The sequence below is a fragment of the Rissa tridactyla genome, chromosome Z, assembly GCF_028500815.1.
Source record: "Rissa tridactyla isolate bRisTri1 chromosome Z, bRisTri1.patW.cur.20221130, whole genome shotgun sequence".
NCBI classification, from domain to species: Eukaryota; Metazoa; Chordata; class Aves; order Charadriiformes; family Laridae; genus Rissa; species Rissa tridactyla.
The window spans coordinates 84,878,722-84,906,658 of NC_071497.1; the positions used below are offsets into that span (position 1 = coordinate 84,878,722).

At 45.9% G+C, this 27,937-nt stretch overlaps 1 protein-coding gene across 1 annotated transcript in view; it reads right to left on the bottom strand.

Moving 5' to 3' along the window:
- Positions 1-3,115: 3,115 nt before the first annotated feature.
- The window catches only part of LOC128902947 (unconventional myosin-Vb-like), a 155,390-nt gene continuing 130,568 nt past the window's right edge, over positions 3,116-27,937 (bottom strand). Inside the window, exons 28-39 of the mRNA XM_054186727.1 lie at positions 27,410-27,649; positions 26,483-26,580; positions 16,640-16,838; positions 15,701-15,794; positions 13,938-14,081; positions 12,631-12,782; positions 12,211-12,300; positions 10,150-10,300; positions 7,986-8,271; positions 6,578-6,752; positions 5,548-5,628; positions 3,116-5,162 (exon numbers count right to left, since the gene is read on the bottom strand). Coding sequence (XP_054042702.1) covers positions 5,010-5,162; positions 5,548-5,628; positions 6,578-6,752; positions 7,986-8,271; positions 10,150-10,300; positions 12,211-12,300; positions 12,631-12,782; positions 13,938-14,081; positions 15,701-15,794; positions 16,640-16,838; positions 26,483-26,580; positions 27,410-27,649 — 1,863 coding nt within the window. The 3' untranslated portion in view covers positions 3,116-5,009. The remainder of the gene's footprint in view (positions 5,163-5,547; positions 5,629-6,577; positions 6,753-7,985; positions 8,272-10,149; positions 10,301-12,210; positions 12,301-12,630; positions 12,783-13,937; positions 14,082-15,700; positions 15,795-16,639; positions 16,839-26,482; positions 26,581-27,409; positions 27,650-27,937) is intronic.

Consider the following 27,937-nt stretch of genomic DNA (forward strand, 5'->3'; position numbering starts at 1 on the left):
TTGAGGCACGATTTATGCACGTAAAACCTTTAGTGGAACCATTCAGACTGTCCGGCAGAAGATGGATCGGTAATCAGTACAAAATTTTTATTTCATGTACAAATAAAAGTTGCCGTGTGTCTTCACTGATGCCATTTTAAGTTGTATAAATTTTCCAGAAGAAAAACTGCTTTCCTGTGAACAATCCCGTTTTTGATTCAGATCTTTCAACTGCTCTCCCTACATAATTCCAATGATGTCATGAATCTATAGATTCAGCGACGTGCAACTTTGTCTTTAAAAAGAGCAGACGGTTTTACTATATATTTTTTTAGACATATATTATAGTATTTCCCCTCTCTGCCATTGACTTGCCTTATCTCAGTTAAGCACATGCAGAGGGGCCGGCGCTGCATCTCCTCCGTTCATGTGCAATGGCCTTCGAGGCCGTAAGACTCCACGCCCAATTGCTTTTTAATAAGCTCACACTATTTAAGCACCTCTGGAATTAAGTTATAACTTCGAAACTTTTCCAAGTCCCAAGTAAAAGCTTGCAGACTGTTCGTGTTTGTAAAGTACGTTGTCGTTTTTCAACAGAAACGTTTCCAATAGACAGAAATATTGAAAGGCGTATTTTTTACATTCCCAGTTTTGACCAAAAGTCACAATTTCTTCAAAAGTGTTTATTTCACAAATTTTTTTTTATCCACAGCTGAATATTACAGAGACTATTACAAGCATTTTTCTATAAACAAAGGTGTAGTTTACAGATTTGTTCAAAATGGAAAAATATTTTATAAGCAGTAGTATTTCATCTACAGTATTCACTCCCGTATATCATTCAACTTCTTCGAGAGCAGCTATACCTTCTGCTTGTTAAGGTAATGAGACTTCGTAACCCCCCCCAAAAAAACCCCAAAGAAATAAACAAAATAAACATTGCACTGTAGTAGCACATTTTTTGATAATTTGTTGGTTTTGGTTTTTTTTTTTTTTTTTTTCTAATTTCAACTTAATTTGAAAGTCTCCGTCCCCTGGCATTTACATTTTGAAATAAATTGTATATTCATCGGGGAATACGTCCTCTGGATTGTTTTACGTAACATCCACATTGTTAGAACCTCTTTCAGGAAAAAATATATCAATTTATGACCGCAATATATATCTGAATTAGTGAAGTGGCAGGAAAAAGGTTCACGGCAGTTCATGCAATTCATTTTAATTACGTCATATTTATATGCAATGGCAAAAGGGTAATTTTTCAGCTACTTAACCGGTCTGAAATGGCCTGAATTACTAAGTGTGAACAGTTTTGTTCATTTACTGTTGAAAATAGAGGAAATGTTGTTTCAAGTGCATCTTTGTCACTTGTATCTTTTGCAGATCACACAAACGGAGGGTCACGCGTTGCAAAGACTTTAGGCGGCGGCGTGATTTCAGTGGTCAAGTTGCAATAAGAGGAAGGGCAACCCCTCCGTATGCTTAAACTCTGCAACGTGCCCGCGTTTTGTTACCCTTTTACCCATAAAATTAAGTCCTTTTAGATAAAGTGGAATAACTTGTATGAGCAAAACACGTTTACGCTGTAGGACTGCAGAAATTCAGGCTTGAGGTCTAACGCTCCACAGCCAACTACTGCAACCGCTTTAGCAGCCAAAAGATGAGCAACCTCAGCTACAAAATGCCAATAAAAGAAAACAAAAAAAAAAAAAAAAAAGGAAAAAAATAAAGCAAGTTTTTCGTGAAAATGAAGCACGTATGTTGCTCTGGATGCTTTTCATAGCTCAGACAGCACATGCCTGGTGGTTTCATAGTGCTGATGGTTTGTGTGATTTGGGTCTTTTTTGGGGGGTGGTTCTTGATATTTTTTTTTAATTTTATTTCTATTGCCAATAGTGCTTTTCTGGGATACATTATACATGCAAAAATCAGTATTTTTTCCTAGGAACTTCGAAGTGCAGACCCCCTCCGAGTGAGATTGTTATAAGCAGACTTCTAAATCCACAGCAACTTTTTAGGACAGAACAATTAAAAAAAAAAAAATAATAAAAAAAAAAATCCCACATTTTAACACCTGTTTCAGAGAAACACTGGTTGAGAAGTCAGTCACCTTAGTAACCGCGAAAGGCACACAGTGGGGAAAATGCTCAACTTAATCATCAATATTTAAAAATAAAGCCAGAGCTGGAACACAGCCAGCTTCCTCAAAGCCGTGCTTCGTGCTAAATTTGCTTTTTAAACAAAGCAGTGCCGATCTGAGGAAAGAAAGGCATGCTTGAAGCCCAGCAAATTTAAGGAAATTAACACTTAAAACTAAATTTTTAAAACTGCTAACAGAAAAGACCACATTTATTGAAGATATTTCATACGGAGTCCTCTTCCAGATGGACGTTAATGGATGAACTACGTTACAACAGATCAAGACAACCCAGTTCCTGTCTACACGTACCAAGAGTTTTTAGGAAACTCTCTTCGTTGTACGTATAAATTATGATCCTGAAAACGCCACTGAAAGTGAATTATCCCCCTGGAAGAGCACTAAACCACATTTTACAGTTGCGATCAGCAACGAAACGGCTGCGGAAGAGGATTCCGCGACCACCTGTCATTTAGTCTGAACCATAAACGTTGGGAATTGTACTCTGAATAATTTACATCAGAGAGAGGGAGAGTCCTGAAGAGCCGGAGCGGAAACTGCCGGCCTAAGGCGAATTCCGAGAAACAGCGCTACGTTAAATCCGCCTTACAGAAAGGCCCAATTCTGCTTTGAATTTTTTTTTAATTATTATTATTTTATTTATTTTTAAACCGTGATGACTATTGTAGCGCGGAAAATGGGGCTACGATACGATTTAAAAAAAAAATAAATTTCAAAACTCAGAGCATGGCAAGAAAAACATTCATTCGCAAACGTGAAAAGAGGTAGGCGCAATAAACAAAAAAATCTCGTAGCTGAGGAAGTGACAGAAGAACGCGGGCGCGCTGGGCACGGGCAGCAAAACGGTGGCCTTGTCCTTACCGTAAGTGAAGGGGAGATGAAGGCGCTACTGAATATACGCAGTTAGATGCAAAAATGCTCAAGGACTGTAATTAGGAGGTTGCGCCGGTATTATACAAGCAATAAATTTTCGGCGGTAACTAGCTGGGTGACGGTTAGAGGAAAAGAGAACTTCTCCCTAGGGAACGGCCTTCGGTCTGTCCTTCGCTGCGAACAGCCGTAATAAACCACAGGCCATTTGAAACAAGGGATTTTTCACCGGACCTATATACTTCTTCATAGCACTCAATTTTTTTCTTGAAAAATGTGCTTTTGGATAGTAATATACACTATATAGTACATACAGGACTATTACAGTTTGTATATACATAGATTATATACACGATGTTCAGATCAAAACACACTCCTTAGCTAAAAAGGGCGCTGCAGCTTGGCGGGGTTTAGCGGATCTTTAAAAAACTTCCCATTCTGTTTTAATCCTCGGAGCAGACAGGGTGCCCGGTCATAAATTTGCTGTTTTGGGGCAGAAGCATCGCCACTGGGAAGAGTTTGCAGACCCTTCGCCGTGAGGATCGCGTCCTAGAGCATCGCTCAGCCTCGGGGACCCACCTTGTCCCTGCTCAGCAAGAAAAGGGGCTCCGCAGGAACTCGGAATTCAACACGTCCTGGTAAGTACCGAGAAAAATCAACGACTGCATCCACCTGGTGAGGTCAGAAGGTTGGTTTGGTTTCATTTATAAGATAGGTAAGGAAAAAACCCTAACAGAATTTGAATTGATTGGAATTATTCGTTTAAGGTGGTTGTTAGGTTGTTGCGTTCACTCGCAAAGAAACGGCTCACATCACTAACGCACTATCTTACAATTTTTTTGCGTTAAAACATTTCATTGCTGATCCATTCCCTTTTAAAACTTTTTTTTTTTTTTTTTTAAGGTATTCTTCATTTATCTGAGCCCTGTATTTGCACGACCAGTAAAATTCCGGACGGCTATTGAACCAAATAGAATTTTTCGATGGATTGCTGTGGCTGAACGTAAGGACTGGGGATGCGATGATTGAACTGGGCTGCCTTGGCACATCTTGTCTACGTCTGAGATGCTGATACAGCTCACGTTGAGAGGCCCGAAAACCTCGACAGCCACTGCATGACAGGTTTTTTTGCCTTTTAAAAGCACAGGGCAAGCCAACAGGAGGGATCAGGACGATGCTCGTCCGTACTGGAAGCGGGAGGCCCAAGGCAGTCCCTTGTCTGGAGATTATTTCACTCCGACAAAACCTTTGCAAGTCACTAATGTAAATTTGGTAACGGAAGAAAAGCCCAAACTGCCAATTTATTTGAATTCCCATGAAGCAGATGCACTGGATGTAGTAAGGAGCAAGAACAGCATTTCTCAAACATAGAATTTGTGACAAATTCCACGTGGGTGGAAACAAGCAGCATCCAAGCCCATTACCTTAACCGGCGCGATAAATACCTACTTGCACCTTCTGCAATCTCCTTTCTCGTCTCACTATCGTGATACAGTCACCGGCAAGAACAAGAGGCGGAACTGTATGTCCCGTTATTAATACATACAAAACCACCCAGCTACGAGACAAATCACGTGTCCTTCAAGGCAAGCATAAGTGTCTCAGACTTTGGGTTTGATTCCACTGTCATTTCTTCATAGACACCTATGAAGGTCAAAGGAAGTTGTCTCCCACTCACCATTCTTTTTTTGTCAGCAGCTTTTGGAGATGATTGTGGGCTTTGAACTAGGTCAACATAAAATCAAGCAGTAAAAAATAAATCTACGTTTCAAGTATCCTTATTCGGAGCTGCAAATTACCGAAAAAAAAAAAAAAAAATAATAATCACATACAGATCAGTCTCTTTTTTACTGTACAGTTTAGCATCCATTTATTACTGTGTATCTGTTCTTCCATAAACCTGTTTGGTCCATATTTAAAGAGCTCCTTAAATTCTTTTCGTCATTTTTCTTTCTTCGCTGGAGGTCTCTGGGTAGGAGAGGTGGGCTTAATTACGCTTTCTTCAGACTTTATTGAGAAATTCCAAGTGGAGAGAAGCTGGGAGATGAATAGAGTCCATGGTTATGGAGGATGGGTTGAACGGGAACAAAACCGGGAACATGTGCTTGAAGTCTAACAGCAGCTGCGGAGGGTCGTTCCTCTCTTGCAAGTGCGTCTGTGAGGTGCAGAAGAAATCAAATTTAGTATCAATTGTTGCCTTTTCTTTGCATGTGCGACGTTTAACATCAATCAAAGGCTCGGGAATGTCAACAGTTTTAGAGATATTGCAAAGAAACAGCGAGAACTGTTTTGTTCTCTACCGCAGCAGCCTTCCTCGGAGCAAATATTTACGGGAACATCCACACAGACTACAGGAACCACTGCTTCAGAAGAACCTGGCTACGTTTTCGACGCGAAGCATCGGTATGTTACAAGTAAGCGTGTGAACATGCAGAGCACTACATTCAGGACACGCCTATCACGAAATGCTCGAGTTAGTACTAACGACAGCTGGATTAAATCATTAACTATCTCCTCCGCTTTCCAGCCCTTTCGTTTACCTGTATGTCTCGTATGAAAGCTACTGTCACACGCTCTTCAAACTCATTCACGGGAGTGTAGAGATTGAGGATCTTTACAATCTGTTGAAAATGAAATAGGATTACAGTCACGAGAAGCCAAACTTTTCCAGAATACAAAGCAGCACTAACAGTTTTTTTGACGTGGCCGTAACAAGTCTCCCATGACGCTACTGGGAAGCAGAGGTAGCCCAAGTATCATCCTGGTGTTCCTTTGTCTGCTGTAAGACCTGTCAGAGTCACTTCTTACGGCAATGTTCGTAATTTGGGAATAGAATTGGACAGATTTATACGGGGACACCACTCAGTTGGCACATGGTGACATGGGTGACCACATCCCAGTACTCCTGATGTCACCTCTACACCCCTTCTCATGCTACCTCACTCCTGCTCCTCCCCTACCACCCCTCAAGAACACACGTTCCAGATGGAGAGATGGAGACTGAGGAGAAAGGATCCTCGAGAATCACCGGAGATCGGCTCACGCCTCTCGCTGCTTCTTTCCTATGACATTATCAAACTCAGGCCAGGCAATCAAACAAAGAACATAAACTCCAGTCCTCCTGGAATGGAGTCTGAAAGTTTAAGGTCGGATCCATCCAGCCTAGATGGGCAGTTCTCAACCTCCTGCCCCAATGACAAGTCCTTGTTGGGCATCCTGCAGACTTAGCCAGGTTAAACCCTGGCAAAAAACAAGAGGTGGGTTTAAAATCCCAAGTTCTGAGTTATAGCATGAACTCCTCAGGGCTGAGTTTCGTCTTTGAACGTTTCTTCTGGAGCTCCAGCGCCAGCAGCAGCACCGTAAGACAGGAGCCACTGCGGTGACCACCTCTGACAGGGGTCACCACCAAACCACCACCAAACATCACACCAGAAAAGGCCAAGTCGTGCCCACCGTGGGACTGGCACGCCGAGTCTGGGCGGTGAAGAGCTGGCACCAGGAGACCCCCCCTTTCCCACTCCATTAATTATCCGTTCCCTGTGGTGTAAATATCTCTGCTCTGCTCCCTACCTGCTGCGTCGTGAGCGACGTGCACAAGGAACAGATGGCCTCGGCATCTTCCGAGGTTTTCTTTTTCAGCTGCAGCAGCTGCGCCGCCTGAATCAAGGGCTCCAACATTTGCGCTGCTCCGCTTTGCTGCAGATTCTTCCCACGCAGCCATTCCTCCAGCTGGCTTATGTTAAACCTGGGTAAGCAGCCGAGAGAAGACGTGAGCCGAGAGATAAGACGTAGCATCTCAAAAACCCCCTGCGAGATTCAAGGTGCTGGTCTATGTGGCTTTTCGTGATGCGTCTTTGTGATACACGTGGCAAGAGACAACCAGACCAAAGCTTAACGCTCAACAACTCAAAGCAAAGTTTAAACTTGACGTACCTTAGAAAAAGATGAGCCGTGTAACACCTGAGCACCACAAGGGATGTGCTTTTCTCCAGCATTCAGATACATTCAAGTTCCAAAAGACAATTACCATTAAGCTTTTAAATGCTAACACAATCCTGCAAGATACCCAACTACCTTTGAAAATATCTACAAAAGAAATGCCTTTGCCTGTGCCCACTCCCGGGCAAAGGACAGACCGTGGGAAAGGGAGAGCGTTGTAAAAGGAAGGTTTTAAATCATTTACACCAAGAAGAAAGTTGATAGATTTATGCCAGGGCTGATAAATATTCACGATCCCTTTTCTGGCAGGTTCGCACTAGCTGTCCTTTCAAATTTCAATCCGTATTCCAACACTGTGCTAAGACAGCGACGGGGCACGTGGGCCCCCGATCCCGGCCCAGCAGCTGCTGAGCTGCCGCTTGCCTGCAGCTCACGAGAGGCCAGAGGCATTTCACACAGCAACAGGGGTTTGTCTTAAGAGATCCACCTGCAGAATCGGAGCCTTTGACACTACAACACTTGTTATGATAAAACCAGCAGCCACGGCAGCACGAGGGAACCACAGAGACTTCTTCATCCCAATGGCCAACCCATCAGAGGGCTGGAGCCCCTCTGCTGTGAGAACAGGCTGAGAGAGTTGCGGGGGTTCAGCCTGGAGAAGAGAAGGCTCCGTGGAGACCTTCCAGCCCCTTCCAGTCCCTCAAGGGGCTCCAGGAAAGCTGGGGAGGGACTCTGGATCAGGGAGGGGAGCCACAGGATGAGGGGGAACGGGTTTAAACTGGAAGAGGGGAGATTTAGGTTAGATTTCAAGAAGAGGGTGGTGAGCCCCTGGCCCAGGTTGCCCAGAGAATCTGTGGCTGCCCCATCCCTGGAGGGGTTCAAGGCCAGGTTGGCCGGGGCTTGGAGCAACCTGGGCTGGTGGGAGGTGTCCCTGCCCAGGGCAGGGGGGTTGGACAAGATGATCTTCAAGGTTGCTTCCAACCCAAGCCATTCTGTGATTCTGTGACAGGTACATCCCTGCCCCAAGCCCATGTCCCACCTCAGCTGCATGCCTGTGCTCCATGAGCAGACATCCTTCCTCAGCAGGAGGTTGTTCAGAGCCACTGCGTTGATCATGTAGAAGAGCTGCTTGAAGACCTGCTGCACGATCTCTGGGTCCAGACCCTGGTCACACATGACGCTGTGGAACATGTTCAGCTGGCGAATGATTGCATCTAAGCTGTAGGAGCTGTCACCATCTGCCATACTGGAGGAGCGATTCCTGTAGCCCATTGGTTTGACACCAGAAAGCCCTTGGATACTCTCATTTTCCAACACCGCAGACACTGAAAAAGGGGGAAAAGTGACCTAAAAAAGTCTGCATCCACCTGTTAGTCAAAGGAGGTAAGAAATCCCCCTTCATGGGCAGTCACAAATTGCAGCAGTGTCAAAGTGATGCAACGTGATGGATGCTGGGAGGTCTGAAAAGGAAGACAGATCCATGAATTGCTAGTTTATTGTGATAATATGACATAGTTGATGCATACGGAATATCTGTAAGATCCCACTTTTTTCCCCACTCGGTGCGACTACACAGAAATCACTGGGCACGCTGCAGAAACTGGGAACACCTCTCCTTTGAGCTGTAATCCATTCTCCCTCTGTACCCACCACAGAGCCATAAATTCTGCAGTTAAAGTGATTAATTGGCTCAAAGGATTGGGAGAAACGAAGCTAGATTAAAAGTAATAAAATTCTTACAGCCTGACTAACTGATAGAGGAATAAGACAACCTTCCGCAAGGAGCAGGAGGTACATGCAGTGGCGGTGGGAGGTGATGCCGTTGGATACAGCCAGAATTTGTACAATGACATTTGGAAGGCAAAGGCAAAGAATTCCAGAGATAGAGGAGTCCAGGCTGGGAGCTCAAGGAAAATACCAGCAGTTAGAAAATATAAAACTCAGAGGAAAATTAAGCTCTGAGACCCTCAATTAGCTTAGCAAGGAGGACAGATTTAGCTGAGGAGGTAACTCTTCTCATACTGACTCACCCTTGCAAAACAAGGTCTTTATCAGTCTATTTTTCCTCTTCCCGATTCTCTCCTCCCTCATAATGCGCATTTTCAGCCATAAAAAGCTTAACCATGAACATGGCCTGGAGGGGAATGCTGTTCCTACGGACCCACCGGCACCATCTCACCTCTGTCACTACCTCCCCGACAAAAAGCAAGGAGATATTTTCTATCATGGGGGCAAAAAAACCCTCACCCCCATTAGTTTCTATCACGGGGGGAAATAAAAACTCATCCAGGCCTGCCTCTCTCACTCCAGGACACTGCTAACACAAGGACCTGGCTCCAAACCAAGAGGTTTTTGGTAACATATGACCCCCTACCAACTGCAGGCTTTTCCTTTGGGGAGAAGTCCCTGGCAGAAAAGGACCTGGGGGTGTTGGTCGACAACCGGCTGAATATGAGCCAGCAGTGTGCCCAGGTGGCCAAGGAGGCCACCAGCATCCTGGCCTGTGTCAGGAACAGTGTGGCCAGCAGGACTGGGGCAGTGACCATCCCCCCCTGCACTGGGCACTGGGGAGGCCCCACCTCGAGGGCTGTGTCCAGTTTTGGGCCCCTCACCACAGGAAAGACCTTGAGGTGCTGGAGCGTGTCCAGAGAAGGGCAACGGAGCTGGTGCGGGGTCTGGAGTACAAGTCTGGTGAGGAGCGGCTGAGGGAGCTGGGGGTGTTCAGCCTGGAGAAAAGGAGGCTGAGGGGAGACCTTCTCGCTCGCTGCAGCTCCCTGAAAGGAGGGGGTAGCCGGGGGGGGTCGGTCTCTTCTCCCAAGGAACAGGCGATGGGACGAGAGGAAAAGGCCTCAAGTTGCGCCAGGGGAGGTTTAGGATGGATATTAGGAGAAACGTCTTCACCGAAAGGGTTGTCAAGCATTGGAAGAGGCTGCCCAGGGCAGTGGTGGAGTCACCATCCCTGGAGGTATTTAAAAGATGGGCAGACGTGGTGCTGAGGGACGTGGGTTAGTGGTGGTTTTGGCAGTGTCAGGTTGATGGTTGGACTCGATGATCTGAAAGGTCCCTTCCAACCTAAACAGTTCTATGATTCTACGATTCTAAGTCACACTTAGCACTGTACAAAGGTCTAAAAACCACTCGAGAGTAGCTAATTACAGCAAAATAAAAACAGCCTCCTAAAAGCTAACGTGCTGTGAACTTACCGATCATGGGTTGGAGTATGCCCTCTGCTATCTTGATGAGCTGCTGGTAGATCTGGATGGAGAGGTGGCTCAGCACCTGGCGGTACTCGGTCAGGTCAAAGTTCTTCAGACAGTGCTCGTTCTGCTTCGGCGTGTTTTGTGTCATGAAACCCTGCGCAGGAGGAGATTAAAACGACCCGCTTTCATTATTCCACCTATTTATAGTCCGGTAAAATAGCTGTATTAAAAAAAAAAAAACCTGAGAGTACAATATAGCCAGATGTTACCACAGCGTATTTTTAGCCTCTATTATGGAAAAAGATCAAGACTCATAAATCACCTTTGAGTTCCTCAGCCATTTGCTCATAAATTATTACCAGAGGGCTGCTTTTTGAAGAAAAGCATCATTAAGCGATGTTTCTCCTTTTAGCTTTAGCGAGGAGCAACATTTGTACTAATTACCACATATACATATGAACTAGAAAGTGACATTTCAGCCCCTGAGAAACTTTTTTTTAGCTATTTGTTTATCCCCGTGAGTTGCCATTATTTATGGGAAACGAAATACTTGCTCTGAAGTTCCGAAATCTCCCCACGTAACTGAATTTATTCCCCGCCTTTTGCTGAAGCAGCAGCTGATCTCTGATCCTGCAAATGGATGCTGTAGCCCGGGAGTTTGCTGGCAGAAGCAAACGCGATCTAACTTCATTTTGTAATTAACATAGACGCTCTAATTGCCCGCTCACGTGGCCTTATCAATTCGGTGTCCAAATGAGAACTATGACGCTTTTTTGGTTGGTTGCTGACTAGCAAAATGCAAAAACCACAACGCAAACAGTTTGCGCGGACTTAATTTCTCCTTTTTCCTGACTAATGAAAAAGCGCCGAGATTGCATTTAGTCTGGGATTTTCTTTGAAACCCATTTTCTTAAAAATAGGTTGCATTTCAAACTGAAGATAACAACATTTTGGCAGCTGCTCTGAATGATTCCCCCCCCCCGCTCTGTTTTTTTGTTTTGGGTTTTTTTTCACCAAATTATCAACTGAACTTGAAAATGGCTGAATATTTCAAAACAGGTTCATCGAACCCAGTAAATCATGGCAAAGAACATGAAATTTAAGTTTGGGTTGTTTTTTGGTTTTTTTGTTGTTTTTTTTTTAGTCACGATGGTTTTCCAGGGAGGATTTTCTTTAATTGTAATGTTGTTATCCAGGCAGAAGAGGGCAAACAAGAGCATGACTATTAGTAAGTATTCTCGAAATTATTTTTCTTTTTTATTTAAATGTCGGAAGCCCAGCAGTGAGGTTTTACACACCACATCTTCCGAGTGACCTGAGGAGTTAATTTGGTTTTACGAAAATTTTTGTCTTTATTCTTAAAGCTCGATTGCTCAATATATCTCACACAAATCAAGCCTGAATGAGAAACGAAAATCAGCAGAAACATTCAGAATAAAATTGCAAGATTTGGAACAGGTTTAAACCAGGTCTAAAAATCCTGGTTAATGAAAAGCTGTGGGATCTACCGAAATCACGGGAACAGCCTTCGAAACAGCCTACCAGAAGGAAATCACCTGTTCAAACAAATCAAGGTGCACGGTTGGCTGTGAAATTCAAACTATTCTGTCACGTGTTGTAAGGGTCCCAGTTTCCATTCTCAAATGTCTTGTCTCGGTGCAACGCCCCATGAACCTCTGGTCTAGTTCAGACTAGAGATAAGGAAGACATTTTTTACGCTGAGGGTGCTGAGCCCCTGGCCCAGGTTGCCCAGAGAGGTGGTGGAGGCCCCATCCCTGGAGACATTCAAGGCCAGGTTGGCCGGGGCTCTGAGCAACCTGATCTAGTGGAAGATGTCCCTGCTCATGGCAGGGGGGTTGGACTAGACGGTCTTTAAAGGTCCCCTCCAACCCAAACCATTCAATGATTCTAGGAGCTGCCTCATGTCATAACCAAACTAACAAAGGAGGAAAGCCAGAGGTGACCCCATGTCGTAGTCGGAGGGAAGCCACCAGATGCAGGAGACCTGAAAACCCTTCCTGAAGGAATGCTGGAAATACTCAATATCGGCGATGAGTTTCTTACCGCATCTCCGCTGTACTGCTTTAAACAGTGCAGGAGGCGACACGTATTCGCCAGCCAAAACGATGTCATCTGGAAATCATCGTTGTGTTTCTGGAAGAGCAGAATGAAAACATGTGAGACATCCCCCCTCCCTTCGGTGGGGGATGCTGGCACAGCAAAACAAAGTGATTTTGAGTTTCCCCGTTGAGATCAGGAAGCCCTCTCTCTGCAGATTATTAGCCATTTGTTCCCTGCAAACATTATTTTTAATCTGTAAAGGCAAACAATTTTATCGCCAAGATCGTAATCCTCCTTGTCCTTCTACAAAGGGAAGCCACGAGAGTGAAAATGACTCTGAGAGCTGAATATCACACGCTCTGACACGGTTATAACCATCTTATACCATCTCAACCCCAAGACGAGGGAAAAACGGCCACTGACCTTCAGCACTTTCTTAATGCCATTGATGGTGGAGGTGAGCAAGGAGTGCACCTTCTGGTCATCGTTGATGTAATCCGCATGTCGGATGCACATGTAGAGGATGTAGGCAGGAAGGCAGGGAACAGTAGCAGACACTGTCTGAGGCTTGAGATCTAGAAAGTTTGGGTTTGCAGGTTTTGGTTTTGGTTTTGTTTTTTTTAAAAAAGCGTCCTCTTAAAATTCACCAACAGGCGAAGCAGGGAACGGCAGAGCTGGAGGTGTACCCAGGCAAACCCCCCTCCCCTTCCCTCCCTGGGGAAGCTGAGGTTTCATCTCTGCAACTCACATCCCTCTCTGCAGCATGGACACAGAACCAGAGGTCCAACTAGAGGACAGATGGACCTGCTGGAGCCGGCCAAAGCAGAAAAGCCGCAGCGCCAGGGTTTGGGCGGGTAGCACAGTCTGCCGTGAAGTTGGGACACTCTGACGTTACGCTTTAGGGATGCGCAGATGTGCACAGGTAGCACTAAATCATCTTTACCACAAAAAAGCCTACCCAAGCAGCACACAAATAACCTTAGAAAAGCTCCCTGAAGTTTTCAGAAATACCTCCCACAGGTCATAAACCACCCCCCCCGTCTCTGAATTCATGATGCAGTAAATCACTCTTTCCCTCAAGACACTGAATCCCAACGGCAGCCGTGGGAATTTGCAGCCTCTAAAGGAAGAGCCTGTCTGAACAGGGGAACTTCAAAGACCACAGCAACGGGCCAGCACTGCTCTTTGAGCACTTTTTAGATCCTCACTAGACTCTGCTGGGGTTAGAGAGTGACGGTAAATACTAACACTTAGCCAGGGAAGCATGACTTGTCTAGAAGTGTTGAGTAAGAGGATGCTGGCAGCAATTCCGATCAGATTGTCCAGCGTAAAAGAGCTCACGAGTTCATTATCCATTGCAGTTACCATTGAATGTCTCATAAACCCAACTACCTTTGGTCCATTGCTGCGCAAAATCCCCAGGGTGTATCTTTTGCTGTCCCCTCCCCATCTATTACAACATCGCATGGAAGCTCAGCAAGTTACTGCCTGCTCTAAAAACTTCAGCCTGCTTCTTGCAATTTTCTATTTTATGCTATCCCTAAGGATTATCTCCATGCTGGTCTACCTGCGCTGCTTTACCTACCAGAACTGCCATCACCATAAAACGTGCAGCTCCAGGAGGGATTACTTTGAGAAGATCTATTTGTTTATCTTGAGATCTCCCATTTGCAAACCCTCCCAGGCAAAAAAAGGAGGAGGCAGGCACAGGAGCAGAGCAAGTTCCTCACCTGTAATGAGGTTTCGGATGAGGAGTGGCTCGTCTTCTTTATAATATTCCAACATGCCCTGAAAATCTTTCTCCTTCCTCTGGACGGCAACTTGCATGTTACGCTCGTGCTGTCTCCTCTCCGCCGGTACCGTGGCTTGGGATGCTGTGATGAGAAAAGGGCATGAAAGGTGGTACCTGTTGATCGAGAGCTATTCCTGTCCTACACTGGCCTTAGAGCCGACACCGGGTCAAAGTGTTATATATTAAATTTCCAATAATCACAAAACGTGTTGGGTGGGAAGGGACCTCTAAAGGCCATCTAGTCCAACCCCCCTGCAATACGCAGGGACATCTTCCACTAGATCAGGTTGCTCAGAGCCTCATCCAGCCTGGCCTTGAACGTCTCCAGGGATGGGGCCTCCACCACCTCTCTAGGCAACCAATGTCATCAGTTTCGACAGACTTATAAAAATATAAAAGAACCAGGTCTTGAATCACTGGTCAGCAGTAGTTCTGACTCTGAATGAAAGAAAGAGCGCAAAAGTTAGACCTAAGGAAGAAACGATCGACTCATTTTTGATTTTCCAAGGAACCACAGGCTAGAAGGCAGTAACCTACGGGAAGCTTTTTAGTGTGTCATTTTCACAGAGGAGAAAAAAAAAAATTAGCTAGGCTATGGAAAGAAAAAAACAAACAAACAAACAAACAAACAAAAAACCCTAAGCATCACATCTTCTGGCTGGCTGTAAAGCTGAAGAACCGCCGTGACACACCATTGAGCGTTGTGCTGCCATAAAAGTTTAATAAAACAGGAGAGCGCCGCGTGCAAGTACTGCAGTAAAGAGCAGGCTGCTGCACGCAGAGTACACTGACAGGGACCGTGGAAACCCTCCAGTTATTCAGCTTAATTTCACTTAATGCCTAGTTTTCAGAAATTAGCTCATGAGAACAAGTTTATGTGATGAATCACGGCATCTCCAGAGAACGGGAAGCTCCTTCTATACAACACAGATGTCACTTCTGAGGTGCTTTCTGATAGGACGAGGGGGAAATGGTTTTAAACTGAAAGAGGGGAGATTTAAGTGAGATATCAAGGAGAAATTTTTCCCTCTGAGGGTGGTGAGCCCCTGGCCCAGGTTGCCCAGAGAAGCTGTGGCTGCCCCATCCCTGGAGGGGTTCAAGGCCAGGCTGGCCGGGGCTTGGAGCAACCTGGGCTGGTGGGAGGTGCCCAGGGCAGCGGGGGTGGAACTTTAAGGTCCCTTCCAACCCAAACCATTCTATGATTCTACGATACAAATATATTTTAATCCTAAATGGTTTTAATCTCTCTTGATATTGCCAGAACAGAGCAGTTATCCATAGCCACTATACTTCTGTTTGGGTCACAGCATTGACAGCAATGGAAACAAAAAGGTTTCTTAAATACCCTCCGAACCAAGCATCAGACCAATGCCTCCAGCAAGCCCGCACTCTCCATCCTCACTTTATGGACCTTCTCCCAGGTTTACCACGTTCAGCCGCGTTAACAAGCTAAAGCTACAGCAGCTCAGCTGTCCTTGCTCAAAGGCAGCCTAAGCATGACACAAGGAACTTCGTTTGGACTCTCCATTCCCTACTGTCCCGCCCACGACAAGCTCAGTGCCAATTCAGTGCCAGAATGAGCAAAGTCTTACTTTAACAGAAAGAAAGAGAGAAAAAAACCTGCAGCACTTCAAGGCTGGCCAAAGAAGCGAAACCAGAGCGCTGCTCCCCCACCCCAATATCTACCAACAGCCAAATCACCTTCAAAATCTTGGACCTTCTTCATGTAAATCTTCAGCTGCTTCTTCAGCTTCTTTTCATTCTTTTCCAGCTTCTCCAGCACTTCTTTCAGATCCTGAAAAACAAGATGCATTGGGTTAAGTTAAAAAAAAAAAAAAAAGCACAAGACAATCCAAGAAGAACTGATTTGGGGTGAGTTTGAAGGAGTCACTCATCAGCCTGGTCTGTGCACCACTACGGCCCGGTGTGAGCATCTTGGTACCAGAAGAGCTGTATTATTGCCGGATCGCTCAGAGAGACCCTTACCTACCATCCAAAGACTGCGGATGTTGTGCACCTGCTTTTTCTAGCAGTCTACGGCAGGCAATACTCGCAACACGCCACCCAAAGCATTTTACTCCTGGCCGTTAATCATATTTAAACTATTTAGATACTAGAACTGTTGAGAAAGGCAAGGAGACCTCACCTGAACTTAAGAGGGACCAGTGTTCGCTCCAGACCTCACGACAGAGATACAGGAGGTGAGAAAGGGGAAGTTTATGATCAGCCAAGGCCAACTTTTTGGAGTTGGCCTGGCCTTGGCCCCCCACATCCCAATAAACGCAAGTAAAGAGGAAAAGACTGCTTTGTCTTTGTCCATAGTTACAGAGTACAGGGGTTCCCAGCGATCTCATTTGCTAGGCAGTGCCGCAAAAGTAGGCAGGCTTAAAAAAAAATAAAAATTAAAGAAATAAAGTACCTAGGGAGTCACAAGAGTCATAGGACTTCTGAACAGCAGTTCACACCACGCACCAATGCTCACAAATGCACCAGTGGGAGATGCTGGAGGACCTCGCAGAGAGTTTAGGAGGGGTGGAGGAGATCCCAGTGCCTTCTCCTCCCCTTCAACATTTCCTAACACTTCCCTCACCCTGGGTTTTCTCCTCTTCCTTAGACTGTGTTTTTAATACAGCCTCTTACCAGATTTTCATTGGTGAGACGCGTGATTTCTTGCTGAAGTCCAAACTCCACCTGAGCCTCCGGAGACAGCTGCAGGGTCTGCAGGAAAGCCTGCTGCTGTTTCTCCAGCTCTTCTTTCATTGCATCCACCTCGTTTTTCAGAGCTTCTACCTCCTCCTCGTGCTCTCTTCTCTGATCCTGGAGCTGCGCTTCCAGCAACCTGAGAAAAGGACCACACCTGTGATTTCGGCCTCGTAACCACTATTTGAGTTCAGATCCTTCAAAGTCAGCCAACTGGGGAGATGTTTCCAGTCAACGTCCCTATAAAACTGACATACCCAAAGGGGTGCTACAGCTGTTATTGCCACGTCACTCTGTCATTTGCTATGCTGCAGATGAAATACTTTTGAAATTAGAGACATGAGATCAAAAGTTTGGGTTTGGTTCGTTTTTTTTTTTGTTTTGATTTTTTTTTTTAATAAAAGGGAGGGACAAAAATGTCCAAGAACTCCCTTTTTTTCTGCAACCGCATCACAAATTTGGGTTCCTTTACTCTTCCCATTAGCAAAAAGCAAGTAAATGCATGGCAAGAAAGCAAAGCGGATCAACACCTGCGGGGTTCTCAAAAGCTCAGCTTGAAGGACATTTGTTCTGGTGCTCATTCCCTTTCAAACATCAGTTCTTACTCTTGAAAAGCAAACTATGTGTCTTGCAAACGGCTCCGTTCAGTGGGACTGCCACAGGCTTTCTTTGCTGCTGCTGGGGTTTTCAAAAAAGGCAGAGGCTGAAACTTCCTTCTAGCTGTTTGTAGGGCTGCTTAAAAAGAAGTCTATTCATGGAAATCTCAATTTTCATTCATAAACCACCTGCAGAAAGCTACGCACAAGGCAATTTTCTGTCACCTTGATCGGTTCCTGCTTTTATCATCGCTGCCAATTTCACCAGGATTCTTCAGCAGAGGGAAAAATACTTGTTTCCTCGCACCCCGTGACATACAAATACTAACTCCATGACACACAGCTGACAGAAGTCACCGAAACCAGCCCTTCTCCCACTTTCAGGTGGGTACCCAACATTTTCTCTAATAATTTGTCCTGCCACCCTCTCCTCCCCTACACTCCAGGTCTCTTTCCGGCCTTGCCCTGAGCCTTTGCAGAAGGACAACCCCAGGGGGAAATGCTGAGCTAAAGGGTAAGGCATTTATTTAGCGCGTTATCCAGCCTCTGCTAAACCGAGATGCCTTCCTTAATGCAGCGGATGAATGATTCAACACCGAGACGTTAATTGTCCTCCCGTACACAGCCCTTGCTCATGGGGTTGCTGGCAAACCCGGCAAGTGACACCATAATTGATTTTTAAGGGTATTGCCTACCCACTTCTACATGGAAATCATCCCCTTAGTCCACCACCTCTCTCAAGAAGACCAAAATAAGTGACTCCAGAAGGGATGAGGACTCCAAGGAAAGGGGCATCAAGCCAGAAACTGCAAAGTATTAGTCCCAGACTACACATGGCGATGGTGGAAAAGAGGAGGAAAGAGCCAGGGGGATAACCAAGCCCATGGCCTTGTTCACGGATGCTCTCCTGGGCAGAGCCAAGGACAGCCCTACATCCGGCTCAGGGGCTTCGGCTCCTCCGGCACCGGGTGCAAACATCAGTCCTCAAAGATGAGGAAGACTCTGGTGTCCATAGCTTAGCACTCACCCAGGACATGCACAGACACGAGCTGTGCCAGGGGGGAAAAAGCTACAGCTCTGTCGGGTCCACTGGGAAATTCATGGAGATTCACGCATGTGAACTGTGTCCCTGCAGGAATGATTAAGCATGGGGTTTTTTTGTTGTTCTTGTTTTGGGGTGGGTTTTTTTTAGGATTGTATAAAAGAACACATGCTTTCTATGAAAGATTTCTGGGTGAAAAGTATTAATCGTGCTCCAGTTTGGGTTTTTTTTTGGTGGGTTTTAGATCTAAACAACCCAATCTCTACTCCCATTTTCACCAAAGAGATCGAAGAAGGTATTTTCCAACTATAGAAACATGGGCAATAATGCACCCAGCCTCGTAATCATCTTGTCAGGAGATATATTCTTAACAGGCTTGGAAAAGAGAGGCCTGCCATGAAATAAGTACTTAATTTTCATTGTACTTCTTCATGTGGATTCAGATCAGCCATGAGCCAGCCTCAGAAAAAAACCACACTCCTCCTACAAACTTGGGGTCCTACGTTGCTTTGAAAAACAAATGAATCACCTCCGGCATTTTTCCTGTTGTTGTCTGGTTTTACTCTGATCCCTTCAGATGTGACCACTCCAGAGTACTTTATGCAAAAGATTATTTTAACTTTTCCTCTCTCCGGTGTCCTTAATCAGCTCATTTCATATTTTTTATAAAAATCATATATATTGGAGCCTCGTAACCGCCCTGCAGGAGAGCACCGACTGATTAACAACTAATTATCAGCTCTTAGAAGCACCAGGTTGAACCAGGAGAAGAATCCAGGAGTCCTCCTGCCTTGCTTTAATCTCCATTTCTGTTTCTAAACCTTCACTAGCTTGGAGATGAGAGATCCTTACAGAATCACTGGCATCCCCAGGAGACACAGAGGTTGCAGGTACTGCCCCGGTGTGTCCCGCTGGGATATTTGCCCACCAGACCAGGATGTGGGGAAAGCTGTGGAAGGATGGCACCTTCCTCCTCACGCCTTCAGGCAACGCATGGATGGGAGCGCACAATCCCTGGGGAGCATGCAAAGCAGACAGCGTCGCAATACAAGCACAGGGATTCCGTTTCCAACATGTCAAGGATTAGGAGAAAACACTTTAGGGAGGTGCTATATCTTAGTGCAATACAGGAAAAACCATCTAAAACGGTTTTTGGGGGGCTTCCTGGAGATTACGGCTTCCCAACACCTTTATCACACAACTTGCCATGATTCTCGCTGAGTCACAGCTCAAGCATTAGTGACAACAGCCACCATCAGCAACCCCCAATTAGAATCGCCAACGACTCCTCTGAAAATTAGAGGAAGGTCTCAATTCCTCCAGTTCGGATATCCCACCTCCAGCTGCTCCCAGAGAGGACACCAGGTCCTAGAGGACAACAGGACAACAGCAGAGGAAGAGAAAGAAACACAGGGGCAAGCGAAAGGGAGAGAGGGGAGAAGATGCAGTGGGGGGAAAAAAAAGGAAAGTGGTTGACCTGGCAACTTGCTTTAAACCTTGATAAGCCAAGCCGAGCTCTCCATCTTCATTGAGATACCCCCAATCCTCAGTCTTGCTAGAAATAAAGGACAGAAAAAGGAAACAAGAGGACAGAGAAAGACAACAGGTCAATTGCAATAGAAGGGGAAAAGGTGAAGAACCCTTATTTATTTATTTTTTTTAAAGCACACTTTCATGGCATTGTTTTTCCTTTTCCACCGTGGTAAAATGAGGACCGTGCCCTGGTTGTGCCCCGTATGACACCCCTGGCTAGTGGACATCCTTGCTCCCCAGCCGAGAAACACATCCTCATGCAGCCCGTTCCTCCCCAACCCACCCACAGCCAACACGGGAACCCAACATCGTTCAGGTCAGAAGGGACCATCGGAGAACGCCCAGTCCAACCTCCCGGGTTACCATCATTCATGTGATGTTACTGTTTTCACGAAAAAGCCCAACTCCTGGAGGTCAGAGCCCGAGTTTTCACTTCTGTGAGGCTAAACTGTTTCCCATTTGATTGCAAGGCAAAGCTGGCAAGCCCACACCACGCCAGTTAGCCGAAAACCTCATCAAAACCTTACGCTGAGAAACCAGGGAAGAGAAACAAGGACCAAGGGGCATAAATGAGAGAGAAGTCAGCACAGGGGGTAAGGAAGAGGTGTCCGAACACAGTGGGGGGGGAATAAAAAGAACAGAGTGATCCGTAGCAGCTGCCAACAGGCTTTCTTGCTTCCCGCCCCCCAAATCTTAACTATTTTTGAGCTGGAACAGCCCATGTGCACGTCCAACCCACAGTGCAAACATAACCCGACCCCACTGCCTATCGCATAGGGACAGCTCGGAACAGCTCACTCCTCTTCCAGACCTCCTGCGCTCCAGCGCGTCTCACTAATAAGACATTTTTTAAGACAAGTTTCTCCATTTCCTTCCTTCCGCATCAACTTCCGCTGGTCTAAAATAAACTCTCTTCCTTCTACTTCAGTCAAGGGGCTCCTCAATCATCACATCAAACACATCAGCCTTTCCTCCAGGCAACCTTCGGTCCAAACACCCCTTGGATGTTTGTTTCCTCGCACCTAGATGAGATCCAATCTCCTCCGTATCCATCCAGGTAGAAAAGCGCCCAGAAAAGTCTCATCCCACTTGAACACTAAACGTTTCCTTTTAACAGTTGGGGGTGGGGTTTTTTTAAGCTATAAAAGGCAGGAAACTCATTTATCTTCTTTAATGAGGCGTTGAACACATTTGAGTGATGGGAGCTTGTCAACCTGACCAGAAACACTTGCTACAGTAAGATTTTTACTTGACTTCAGCGCAAGTTTGAAAACAGCTTTTCTTTGGGGAAATAATAATAAAAAAAACAAACAAACAAAAATAATCACTTAATGTATCATTAAACTTTCAGACATAAAAAAAAAAGAACGGAGCCAATATGTACCTCCTGTTTTGAAAAGACGTGTAGCAGATGCCGTTCCCTGGCAAGGAAAGCTCTTGGAATTTAAGTGGAAAAGCACAAGACGCAAATTTTCTAGAACAAATTTTCACGGGGAGGGGGAAAGCAGTGAGAACTGCGGTGGCGCGGCACGACCACAAAAGGACTCAAGAGGCGCCGGACAGCTTGTACATCCCCTCCATCCTGGTGTACGAGCACTGTATTTCTCAAAAGTCACACACATTTCAGGCATTCACGTTTGGAAAATTCATCTGTTAAAAGTCCTAAGTGCAAATTTAGATGAAAACCTTCATTTTACCAATACACAGCAAGTTTCCAAGAGGATCTGTACACTTGACAGATGCAGGGAGATGGTTTATTGGTCTGATTTGGGGTCAATTTTTTAGTAAGGTTTTTGTTTTGGTTCAGATAGTCTTAGCAGAACATGCATTTTGTCAACGAAAACAAAGAAAAAAAATCCAGGAAGGATCCTCACTTTTTATTAAATGTCATTAACCCGGGAAATCTCACAGGATAAGCAGCGTTTTTAAGGTGCATTTTCCTCCTTTGAAAACTAGCTTTCCTTCCTTTTTTTTTTTTAAATCACATGCATTGTGGTAAAAGAGGAAAGGAGCTCAAGGGGGTGCCATTATCCCGCGGTAAAACCGCACTCAGCCCACGTTCACCACCGCGGCGCTGACTCACAAATCGCCGAGATCCCCTTCTCCTGGCAAGTTCATATTGACCAAGACCTTAGAAGTCAACAGGGGTCTTTCTAGTTAATTAGATTAATTGGCACCTGCCAGAAGAATTTCCTAAAACGCTGGGTAAATCCTTCTCTCAAATAAGGCTGAAATGAGTCGAAAGGACGCGATTCACAGCCTCATTTCTCCTTCTCTTGAAGGTAGGGGTTTGGGGGAGCAGCTGGGGACCCGCGGTTGGCAAATTGCCTCCGTGAAAGGCAGAGAAATTCCTGCCCAAACGCCTCCTTCCCCTCCTCCAAGTCACTTAAAGGAGGTGCACGTACACCAAACCCCGTAGACGTTAATTTTAGCATCTTCAGATAATTAGCATCTCTTAATAAAGAAGAAGGGGCATTTCCTTTTCAAACACAGATACGCGCTTTTTTTCTTTCTTTTAATTAAATGGAAAAACTAATGCACATCCCAGATTAGATGTAAGACAGAGTGGCAAGCAGCGATAAGAAGAGACACACTGGAGAGCGGCGAGCAGAGATACGAACCCTTTCCATGCGATGGCCTCTTCCAGCCGCAAAAGCATCCTCAAAGCCTCAGCCCTTCACTGTGCACTGAGGCTGCAGGTGGGACTTACCCAGAAAAAAAAAAAAAAGGGAGAGAGCGCGCCGTGTGCTCTACCGAAATCACTTGGAAGTTATCACAGAAGTTAATTTCAAAGACTACGCCTGATCTGCTTTGAGCTGCCAGGTTATTATCTCTAACATCATCACCTGGTCCCTTTGTTGGCTCTACGTTTCCACCAAGATCAAACAGGCTCGAAAGAAAGGCCCCAAGAACTGAAATGGGGAACAGAAAACCTACATTCAGTTACCGAAGCAGAAAATTCGCCGCAAACTAACTTGATGCTTCTCCCTTTAGCAGTTGAAAGTCAGCAGGAAAAAAAAAAAAAACGAAAAGAAAAAAAAAAAGCAACTGAGTTCACTGCATTTATAAGGGGCTGCTTTTAAGTCAAACTCCCCCTTGACCTGGCATCAAAGGGCTTTCCCCCCAAAAGCAGCGTGGAGAAGGAGAATCGCTCCATGGGCAGGGAAGACTTTCCTGTTTTCCTCCTGCTGTATTTAAAAATCCTGGTTTATATAGACATATAATGTGAATTGAAGGTCTATCCTCCCACCAAAATAAAGCCACGTTCCATCCCCAGCCTAAATAGCTAAGACATGATGACTCCAAGCTAGGAGTGACCCAAGGGTGGACCCTGGCTTTACCACATGGGTCAGACGGGACCGACGGAAGAGCATCCACCTCCGTTAGAAACCACCTACAGAATGAGAAGTATCAGGGTAAAGAGGAATGGGAGAACAAGCGGCTCTTGCTTATCGATCCCACTTCAGAACTGCAATCTCACCGGACACGCTTTCCATTAAAATATTTATTGATCAAGATTGGAAAGAGAAAGTCGTTTTCTTTCTCATGCTGACACACTTGGGTATAGAGCCGCGTAAGTCTGAATGCAAATTTGTGCTGGGGGGGAGGGAATGTTAATTTATATCGACAAATACAATAATCCATGCTCCCCGAGCGTTTGTTTTCATCTGTTTTATTGCCATCAACTCCAGCCTCCCGTTTATAAACCAACCCACTACACAAACAAATGCACGGGGAACCATACAAGGGGGAAGCTGGTGGTGATTAACGAGCCATTGGACAAATCACTGCAGAAAATCAGTAGAGAGAGCTACTGCTAGTGTAGTAGAAGAGCCGAGTTCCAGCCAAGCTTCATATGAGACGTAGACGAGAGGGAAAACAAGAAACCAAGCCTGACGACTGCAGATTTGCCTTCCCAAATCTCAAGAGGTCAAAAAGCACCAAGGCCTGATCACATGAACTTCTTAAACTGCAGCTCACCTCAAAATTCTCCCCCTTTACTCTGCTCTGGTGAGATCCCACCTGGAATACTGCATCCAGCTCTGGAACCCTCAGCACAAGAAGGGCATGGAGCTGTTGGAGCGGGGCCACAGGAGGGCCACGAAGATGATCCGAGGGCTGGAGCACCTCTCCTATGAAGATAGGCTGAGAGAGTTGGGGGGGTTCAGCCTGGAGAAGAGAAGGCTCCGAGGAGACCTTAGAGCCCCTTCCAGTCCCTGAAGGGGGCCTGCAAGAAAGCCAGGGAGGGGCTGTTTGCAAGGGCATGTAGCGCTAGGACGAGGGGCAACGGTTTAAACTAGAGCAGGGCAGGTTTAGATTAGACATTAGGAAGAAGAATCTTTCCAATGAGGGTGGTGAGACACTGGCCCAGGTTGCCCAGAGAGGTGGTGGCGGCCCCATCCCTGAAGACATTCAAGGCCAGGCTTGGTGAGGCTCTGAGCAACCTGATCTAGTGGAAGATGTCCCTGCTCACTGCAGGGGGGCTGGACTAGATGGCCTTTAGAGGTCCCTTCCAACCCAACACATTCTGTGATTCTATGAAAATCAAAGAGATTTCCACACTGTGGAAAGTTAGATCATTGCAGCATTGTTAGTGATTTCTGTGTGTGGTTCCATCCTCACTGCCAGAAGTTAAGTCTGGAAACCAGAACAGCGGAAGAAGGACCGGAGTCTCCCAGCAGGATGAGCGAGAGCAGACAACAGGCAGCTCAGGACGGCCAAAGTTGGGGACCAGCGATACAACCCAACCGGTTGGACAGATGCCCTATGAAAGCAGCAATTCTTATTTTGACTGCAACTCCTTCACCAACACTTGAACACAACTAACCATCACCACACGTGCACACTCGAAAACGCAGGTTAGGGAGTAATTAACTCTGGGCCTGACAATGGGATTTCACATCCCATACGAGTGCTCACAGCTCCAGGAGAAAGTTGGAAGGAAATGGGAGAAAAGCCACAGAATTCATTAAGTGACCAAAAACCACACCCTGCAGCAGGAAGCACACGGAGCTCCAGTGACTTATTGACAAAATGTGATGTTTAAATCAATCTCATCACCTCTCCGCTGCAGGAGGGGCAGAAATTTCATCAGCAAGTTGACTTCAAGAAGGCAAATATTCAATGGCAACTAATTGGAAAAAAAATTAAAGCAAAAAACAAACCCAAAAAACCAGACGCTGGTCCTGATCCAGCCAGACATGACACCCAGGCGAGAAACCAGTGTCACGAGCGTCCTGGACCCCAACAATCCCCACTCCTCCAGGCCCATGGGCCAAAGTCAAAGTTGACAGTCCTAGTACGGGCAGAGACGCGGTCCACCCATCAGTTTTTTAAGCTATGTTTAAATTCAGTGATGTGGAAGCCAGCCCTTCCAGCAAGCCCATCTCCATACTCACACACTAGGAGATCTCCACAGGTTCTCCTAGGGCTTTCCCAAGAAGTAAAATAGATGCAAAATTCAGGAAACCCAGCCCATACTACAGCAGGAATTTGAGGGACATACAGCGCAGACACGATGACCAAAGTTGACGGCACGTATACATTGAATTTTCGCACATCAATCTGGGCACGTTGCACCGCCTTGGCCATCCGGTTCTGAAAGCGTTAAGCAACTCTTCATAATTTTTCATACCGCATTCAAAGATGGCGTGTCTTTGCTTATATTCATAGAGGTATGAATAAAAATCTTAATTAAATCATGGTCTTTTCCAGCCTGGACTGCTAATAACCTTCTACAACCAGTTTACAAAGCGGCAAAGTATACTGTGTTATTAAAAGCCATTAATCCACAACGGTTAAGTCTTCTGACTACCTTGCTGAACACAAATTATTTACTAAAAGAGCCTCAAACATCTCTATTTGCCAAGAGAAAAGGAAACGAAGATCCAATTTCCTTGCAGTAAAATAAATGTTTCTTTTACATATCATCTTGCTGTTTAATCCACGTCATTTTGTCTTCTTGCAAGATATTACTTTTTATTTGGTGTCTTCCTGGATAGCTGCGAGGATTTAACGCTTCGCAATGTAAGCCCAACTGTCACTATAAGGACAGACAGATGTTCACAGCATTAACCCTCGCTACGGGAAACCCGTAATCAAATGAATGTTCCCGACTCTCCGTTTAGATGCAAGAAAAGCAAAAATGCGGGTGTTGCCAGAGAATATAGCGTGTGTTCGTTAGCTCAGTTCGCCATCACGGGCCTTGGAAAGCAAAAGGGGAACCGTGCTGCCTTCCCAGCATAGCATGAGGACTTACCGGAAATAAGTAACTCTTAAAAATATCCCAAATCCTAGTCTTACGACTATTTATTACTGGCAGCAAAGTCAAAATCCATTATTTTTTTTTTTTTCACTTCCATGTTGGCTTTTCTACCTGCCCAGTATCTCCCCTCCCTTGGGGACACACCGCCCCAACGACGAGGGCTCCTCACCCATTGCAAGACCTGCATTTTTGGTCCCATCTTCACCATCCGTCCTCGACCCAAGGCCCAGAACACAATACAGAAGCTGGAAACTCTCTAAAATATGTTGTTAATTTTGGGCTGGATCTCATCTTTCACAGTTTAGTCAGCCCTCTCCTGCTGCTGGAAAAATTTGTGCCACACTTACCGGTTCGTCTCGCACATCCCCTGGTAGGCTTCAATCGCGTCCTCCTGGTCAATGTGCTTGTCACTGTTGGGCCAGCTGGCGTCGGTGGTGATGTTTTCCTAAATTCAACATGCAAAACACAGCAGCTTGACATCCTGCGCATCTCCTGCTGTCTTTCAAAGTTCCCGATAGCGAGCAACTCCCAACCATCCTTAACGGAGCTTCCTCGGGGCATTCATCAGACTAGAGAGTTTCTACGAATTCATACGCATGCAAACAGACAGCAGCAGAGATTAGGAGATGGAAGGAGGATGCATGAACCTGGGCGGGAGATAAGCAGGGGTGCGCGGAATCTGATATACAAAACATACCAAAACCTCGAGGAATGATAAGGCAGTGAACTAAAAAGCTCAAGTGAGAGTTTTCAGAAAACGTGCTCTTCCATCAAAACAGGCTCTGAACAAAAAGCCCTCAAAGAATGCGATGGGACAGGCCCTCTTCTTGCCTACACGCCAGTAGAAACACATCACAGCTGCACCAGCATCAAGCAAGCAGAACCTGGTCCAAAACCTCTTTTTCCCCATCCCATTTCCTGGCAGAATAAGCCAGACGTCACAAAACACCACCGGGAACCATCTCAGACCACCACACCTTGGTGCAGGGCTGGAGAAGTTGTTCCTTGGCGTGGGCTGGCAAGACCTCAGCAGGTCTGGGGTCAAGCACCTTACAGCAGTACAGACCACCATGGGACTGTCTGAAACGATGTCATGGACTTTATCTTATCCATAGGCAGAACCTCCTATAAGCCGGCAGAACCTTCGATAACCTCCCCGCGCCATCCTGCCACCCAGAGCCTACCAAAGCAGACATGGCACAGCTCAGGCAGGCGGTGAATTTCCTGCAACGCAATGGGAAAAGGAAAAGAAAACCCATTACCCACTCAATTACCATGTTTTTGCCCGTCTCTTTTTGCTGGGCTGCCTTCATAATCTGCGTCCTCAGGATGAGCACCTCTTCCTTCCGCACCTCCAACTCCTCGTTGGCCGATTTCAGCTGGTTCAGGAGGAGGTTATAACCGTCCTGAATATCATTGGACGAGTTGTTCTGGGTTGCTCGGTCTGCGATAGCTTTCCTCAGCTCATTCAGTTCATTTTTCAGCTTCTTGTTCTCCGACTCCAGCTCTTGCCTCTGGAAAATACCAAGCCGTTAACCAGTTTAGATAAACCTTCCCGAGACGCCTCTAAGGTAACTCGGTTATCGATGACCACAGCTGATCACGACTGATTCATGCCAGGATCTGGATTCTGCTGCCAGTCCAGCCACGCGCGGTTCAGAAAAGATTTTTACTGTAATCGGTAGCCTGTTTCTATTTAATAATAACGACACTACGGGGTGGCAGAGGGGATTTTTTTTCTTTTGTTGACACTATTTTTAAACACCAAAGCAACCCATGAGAGAAACCGAGCACGTTTGTTT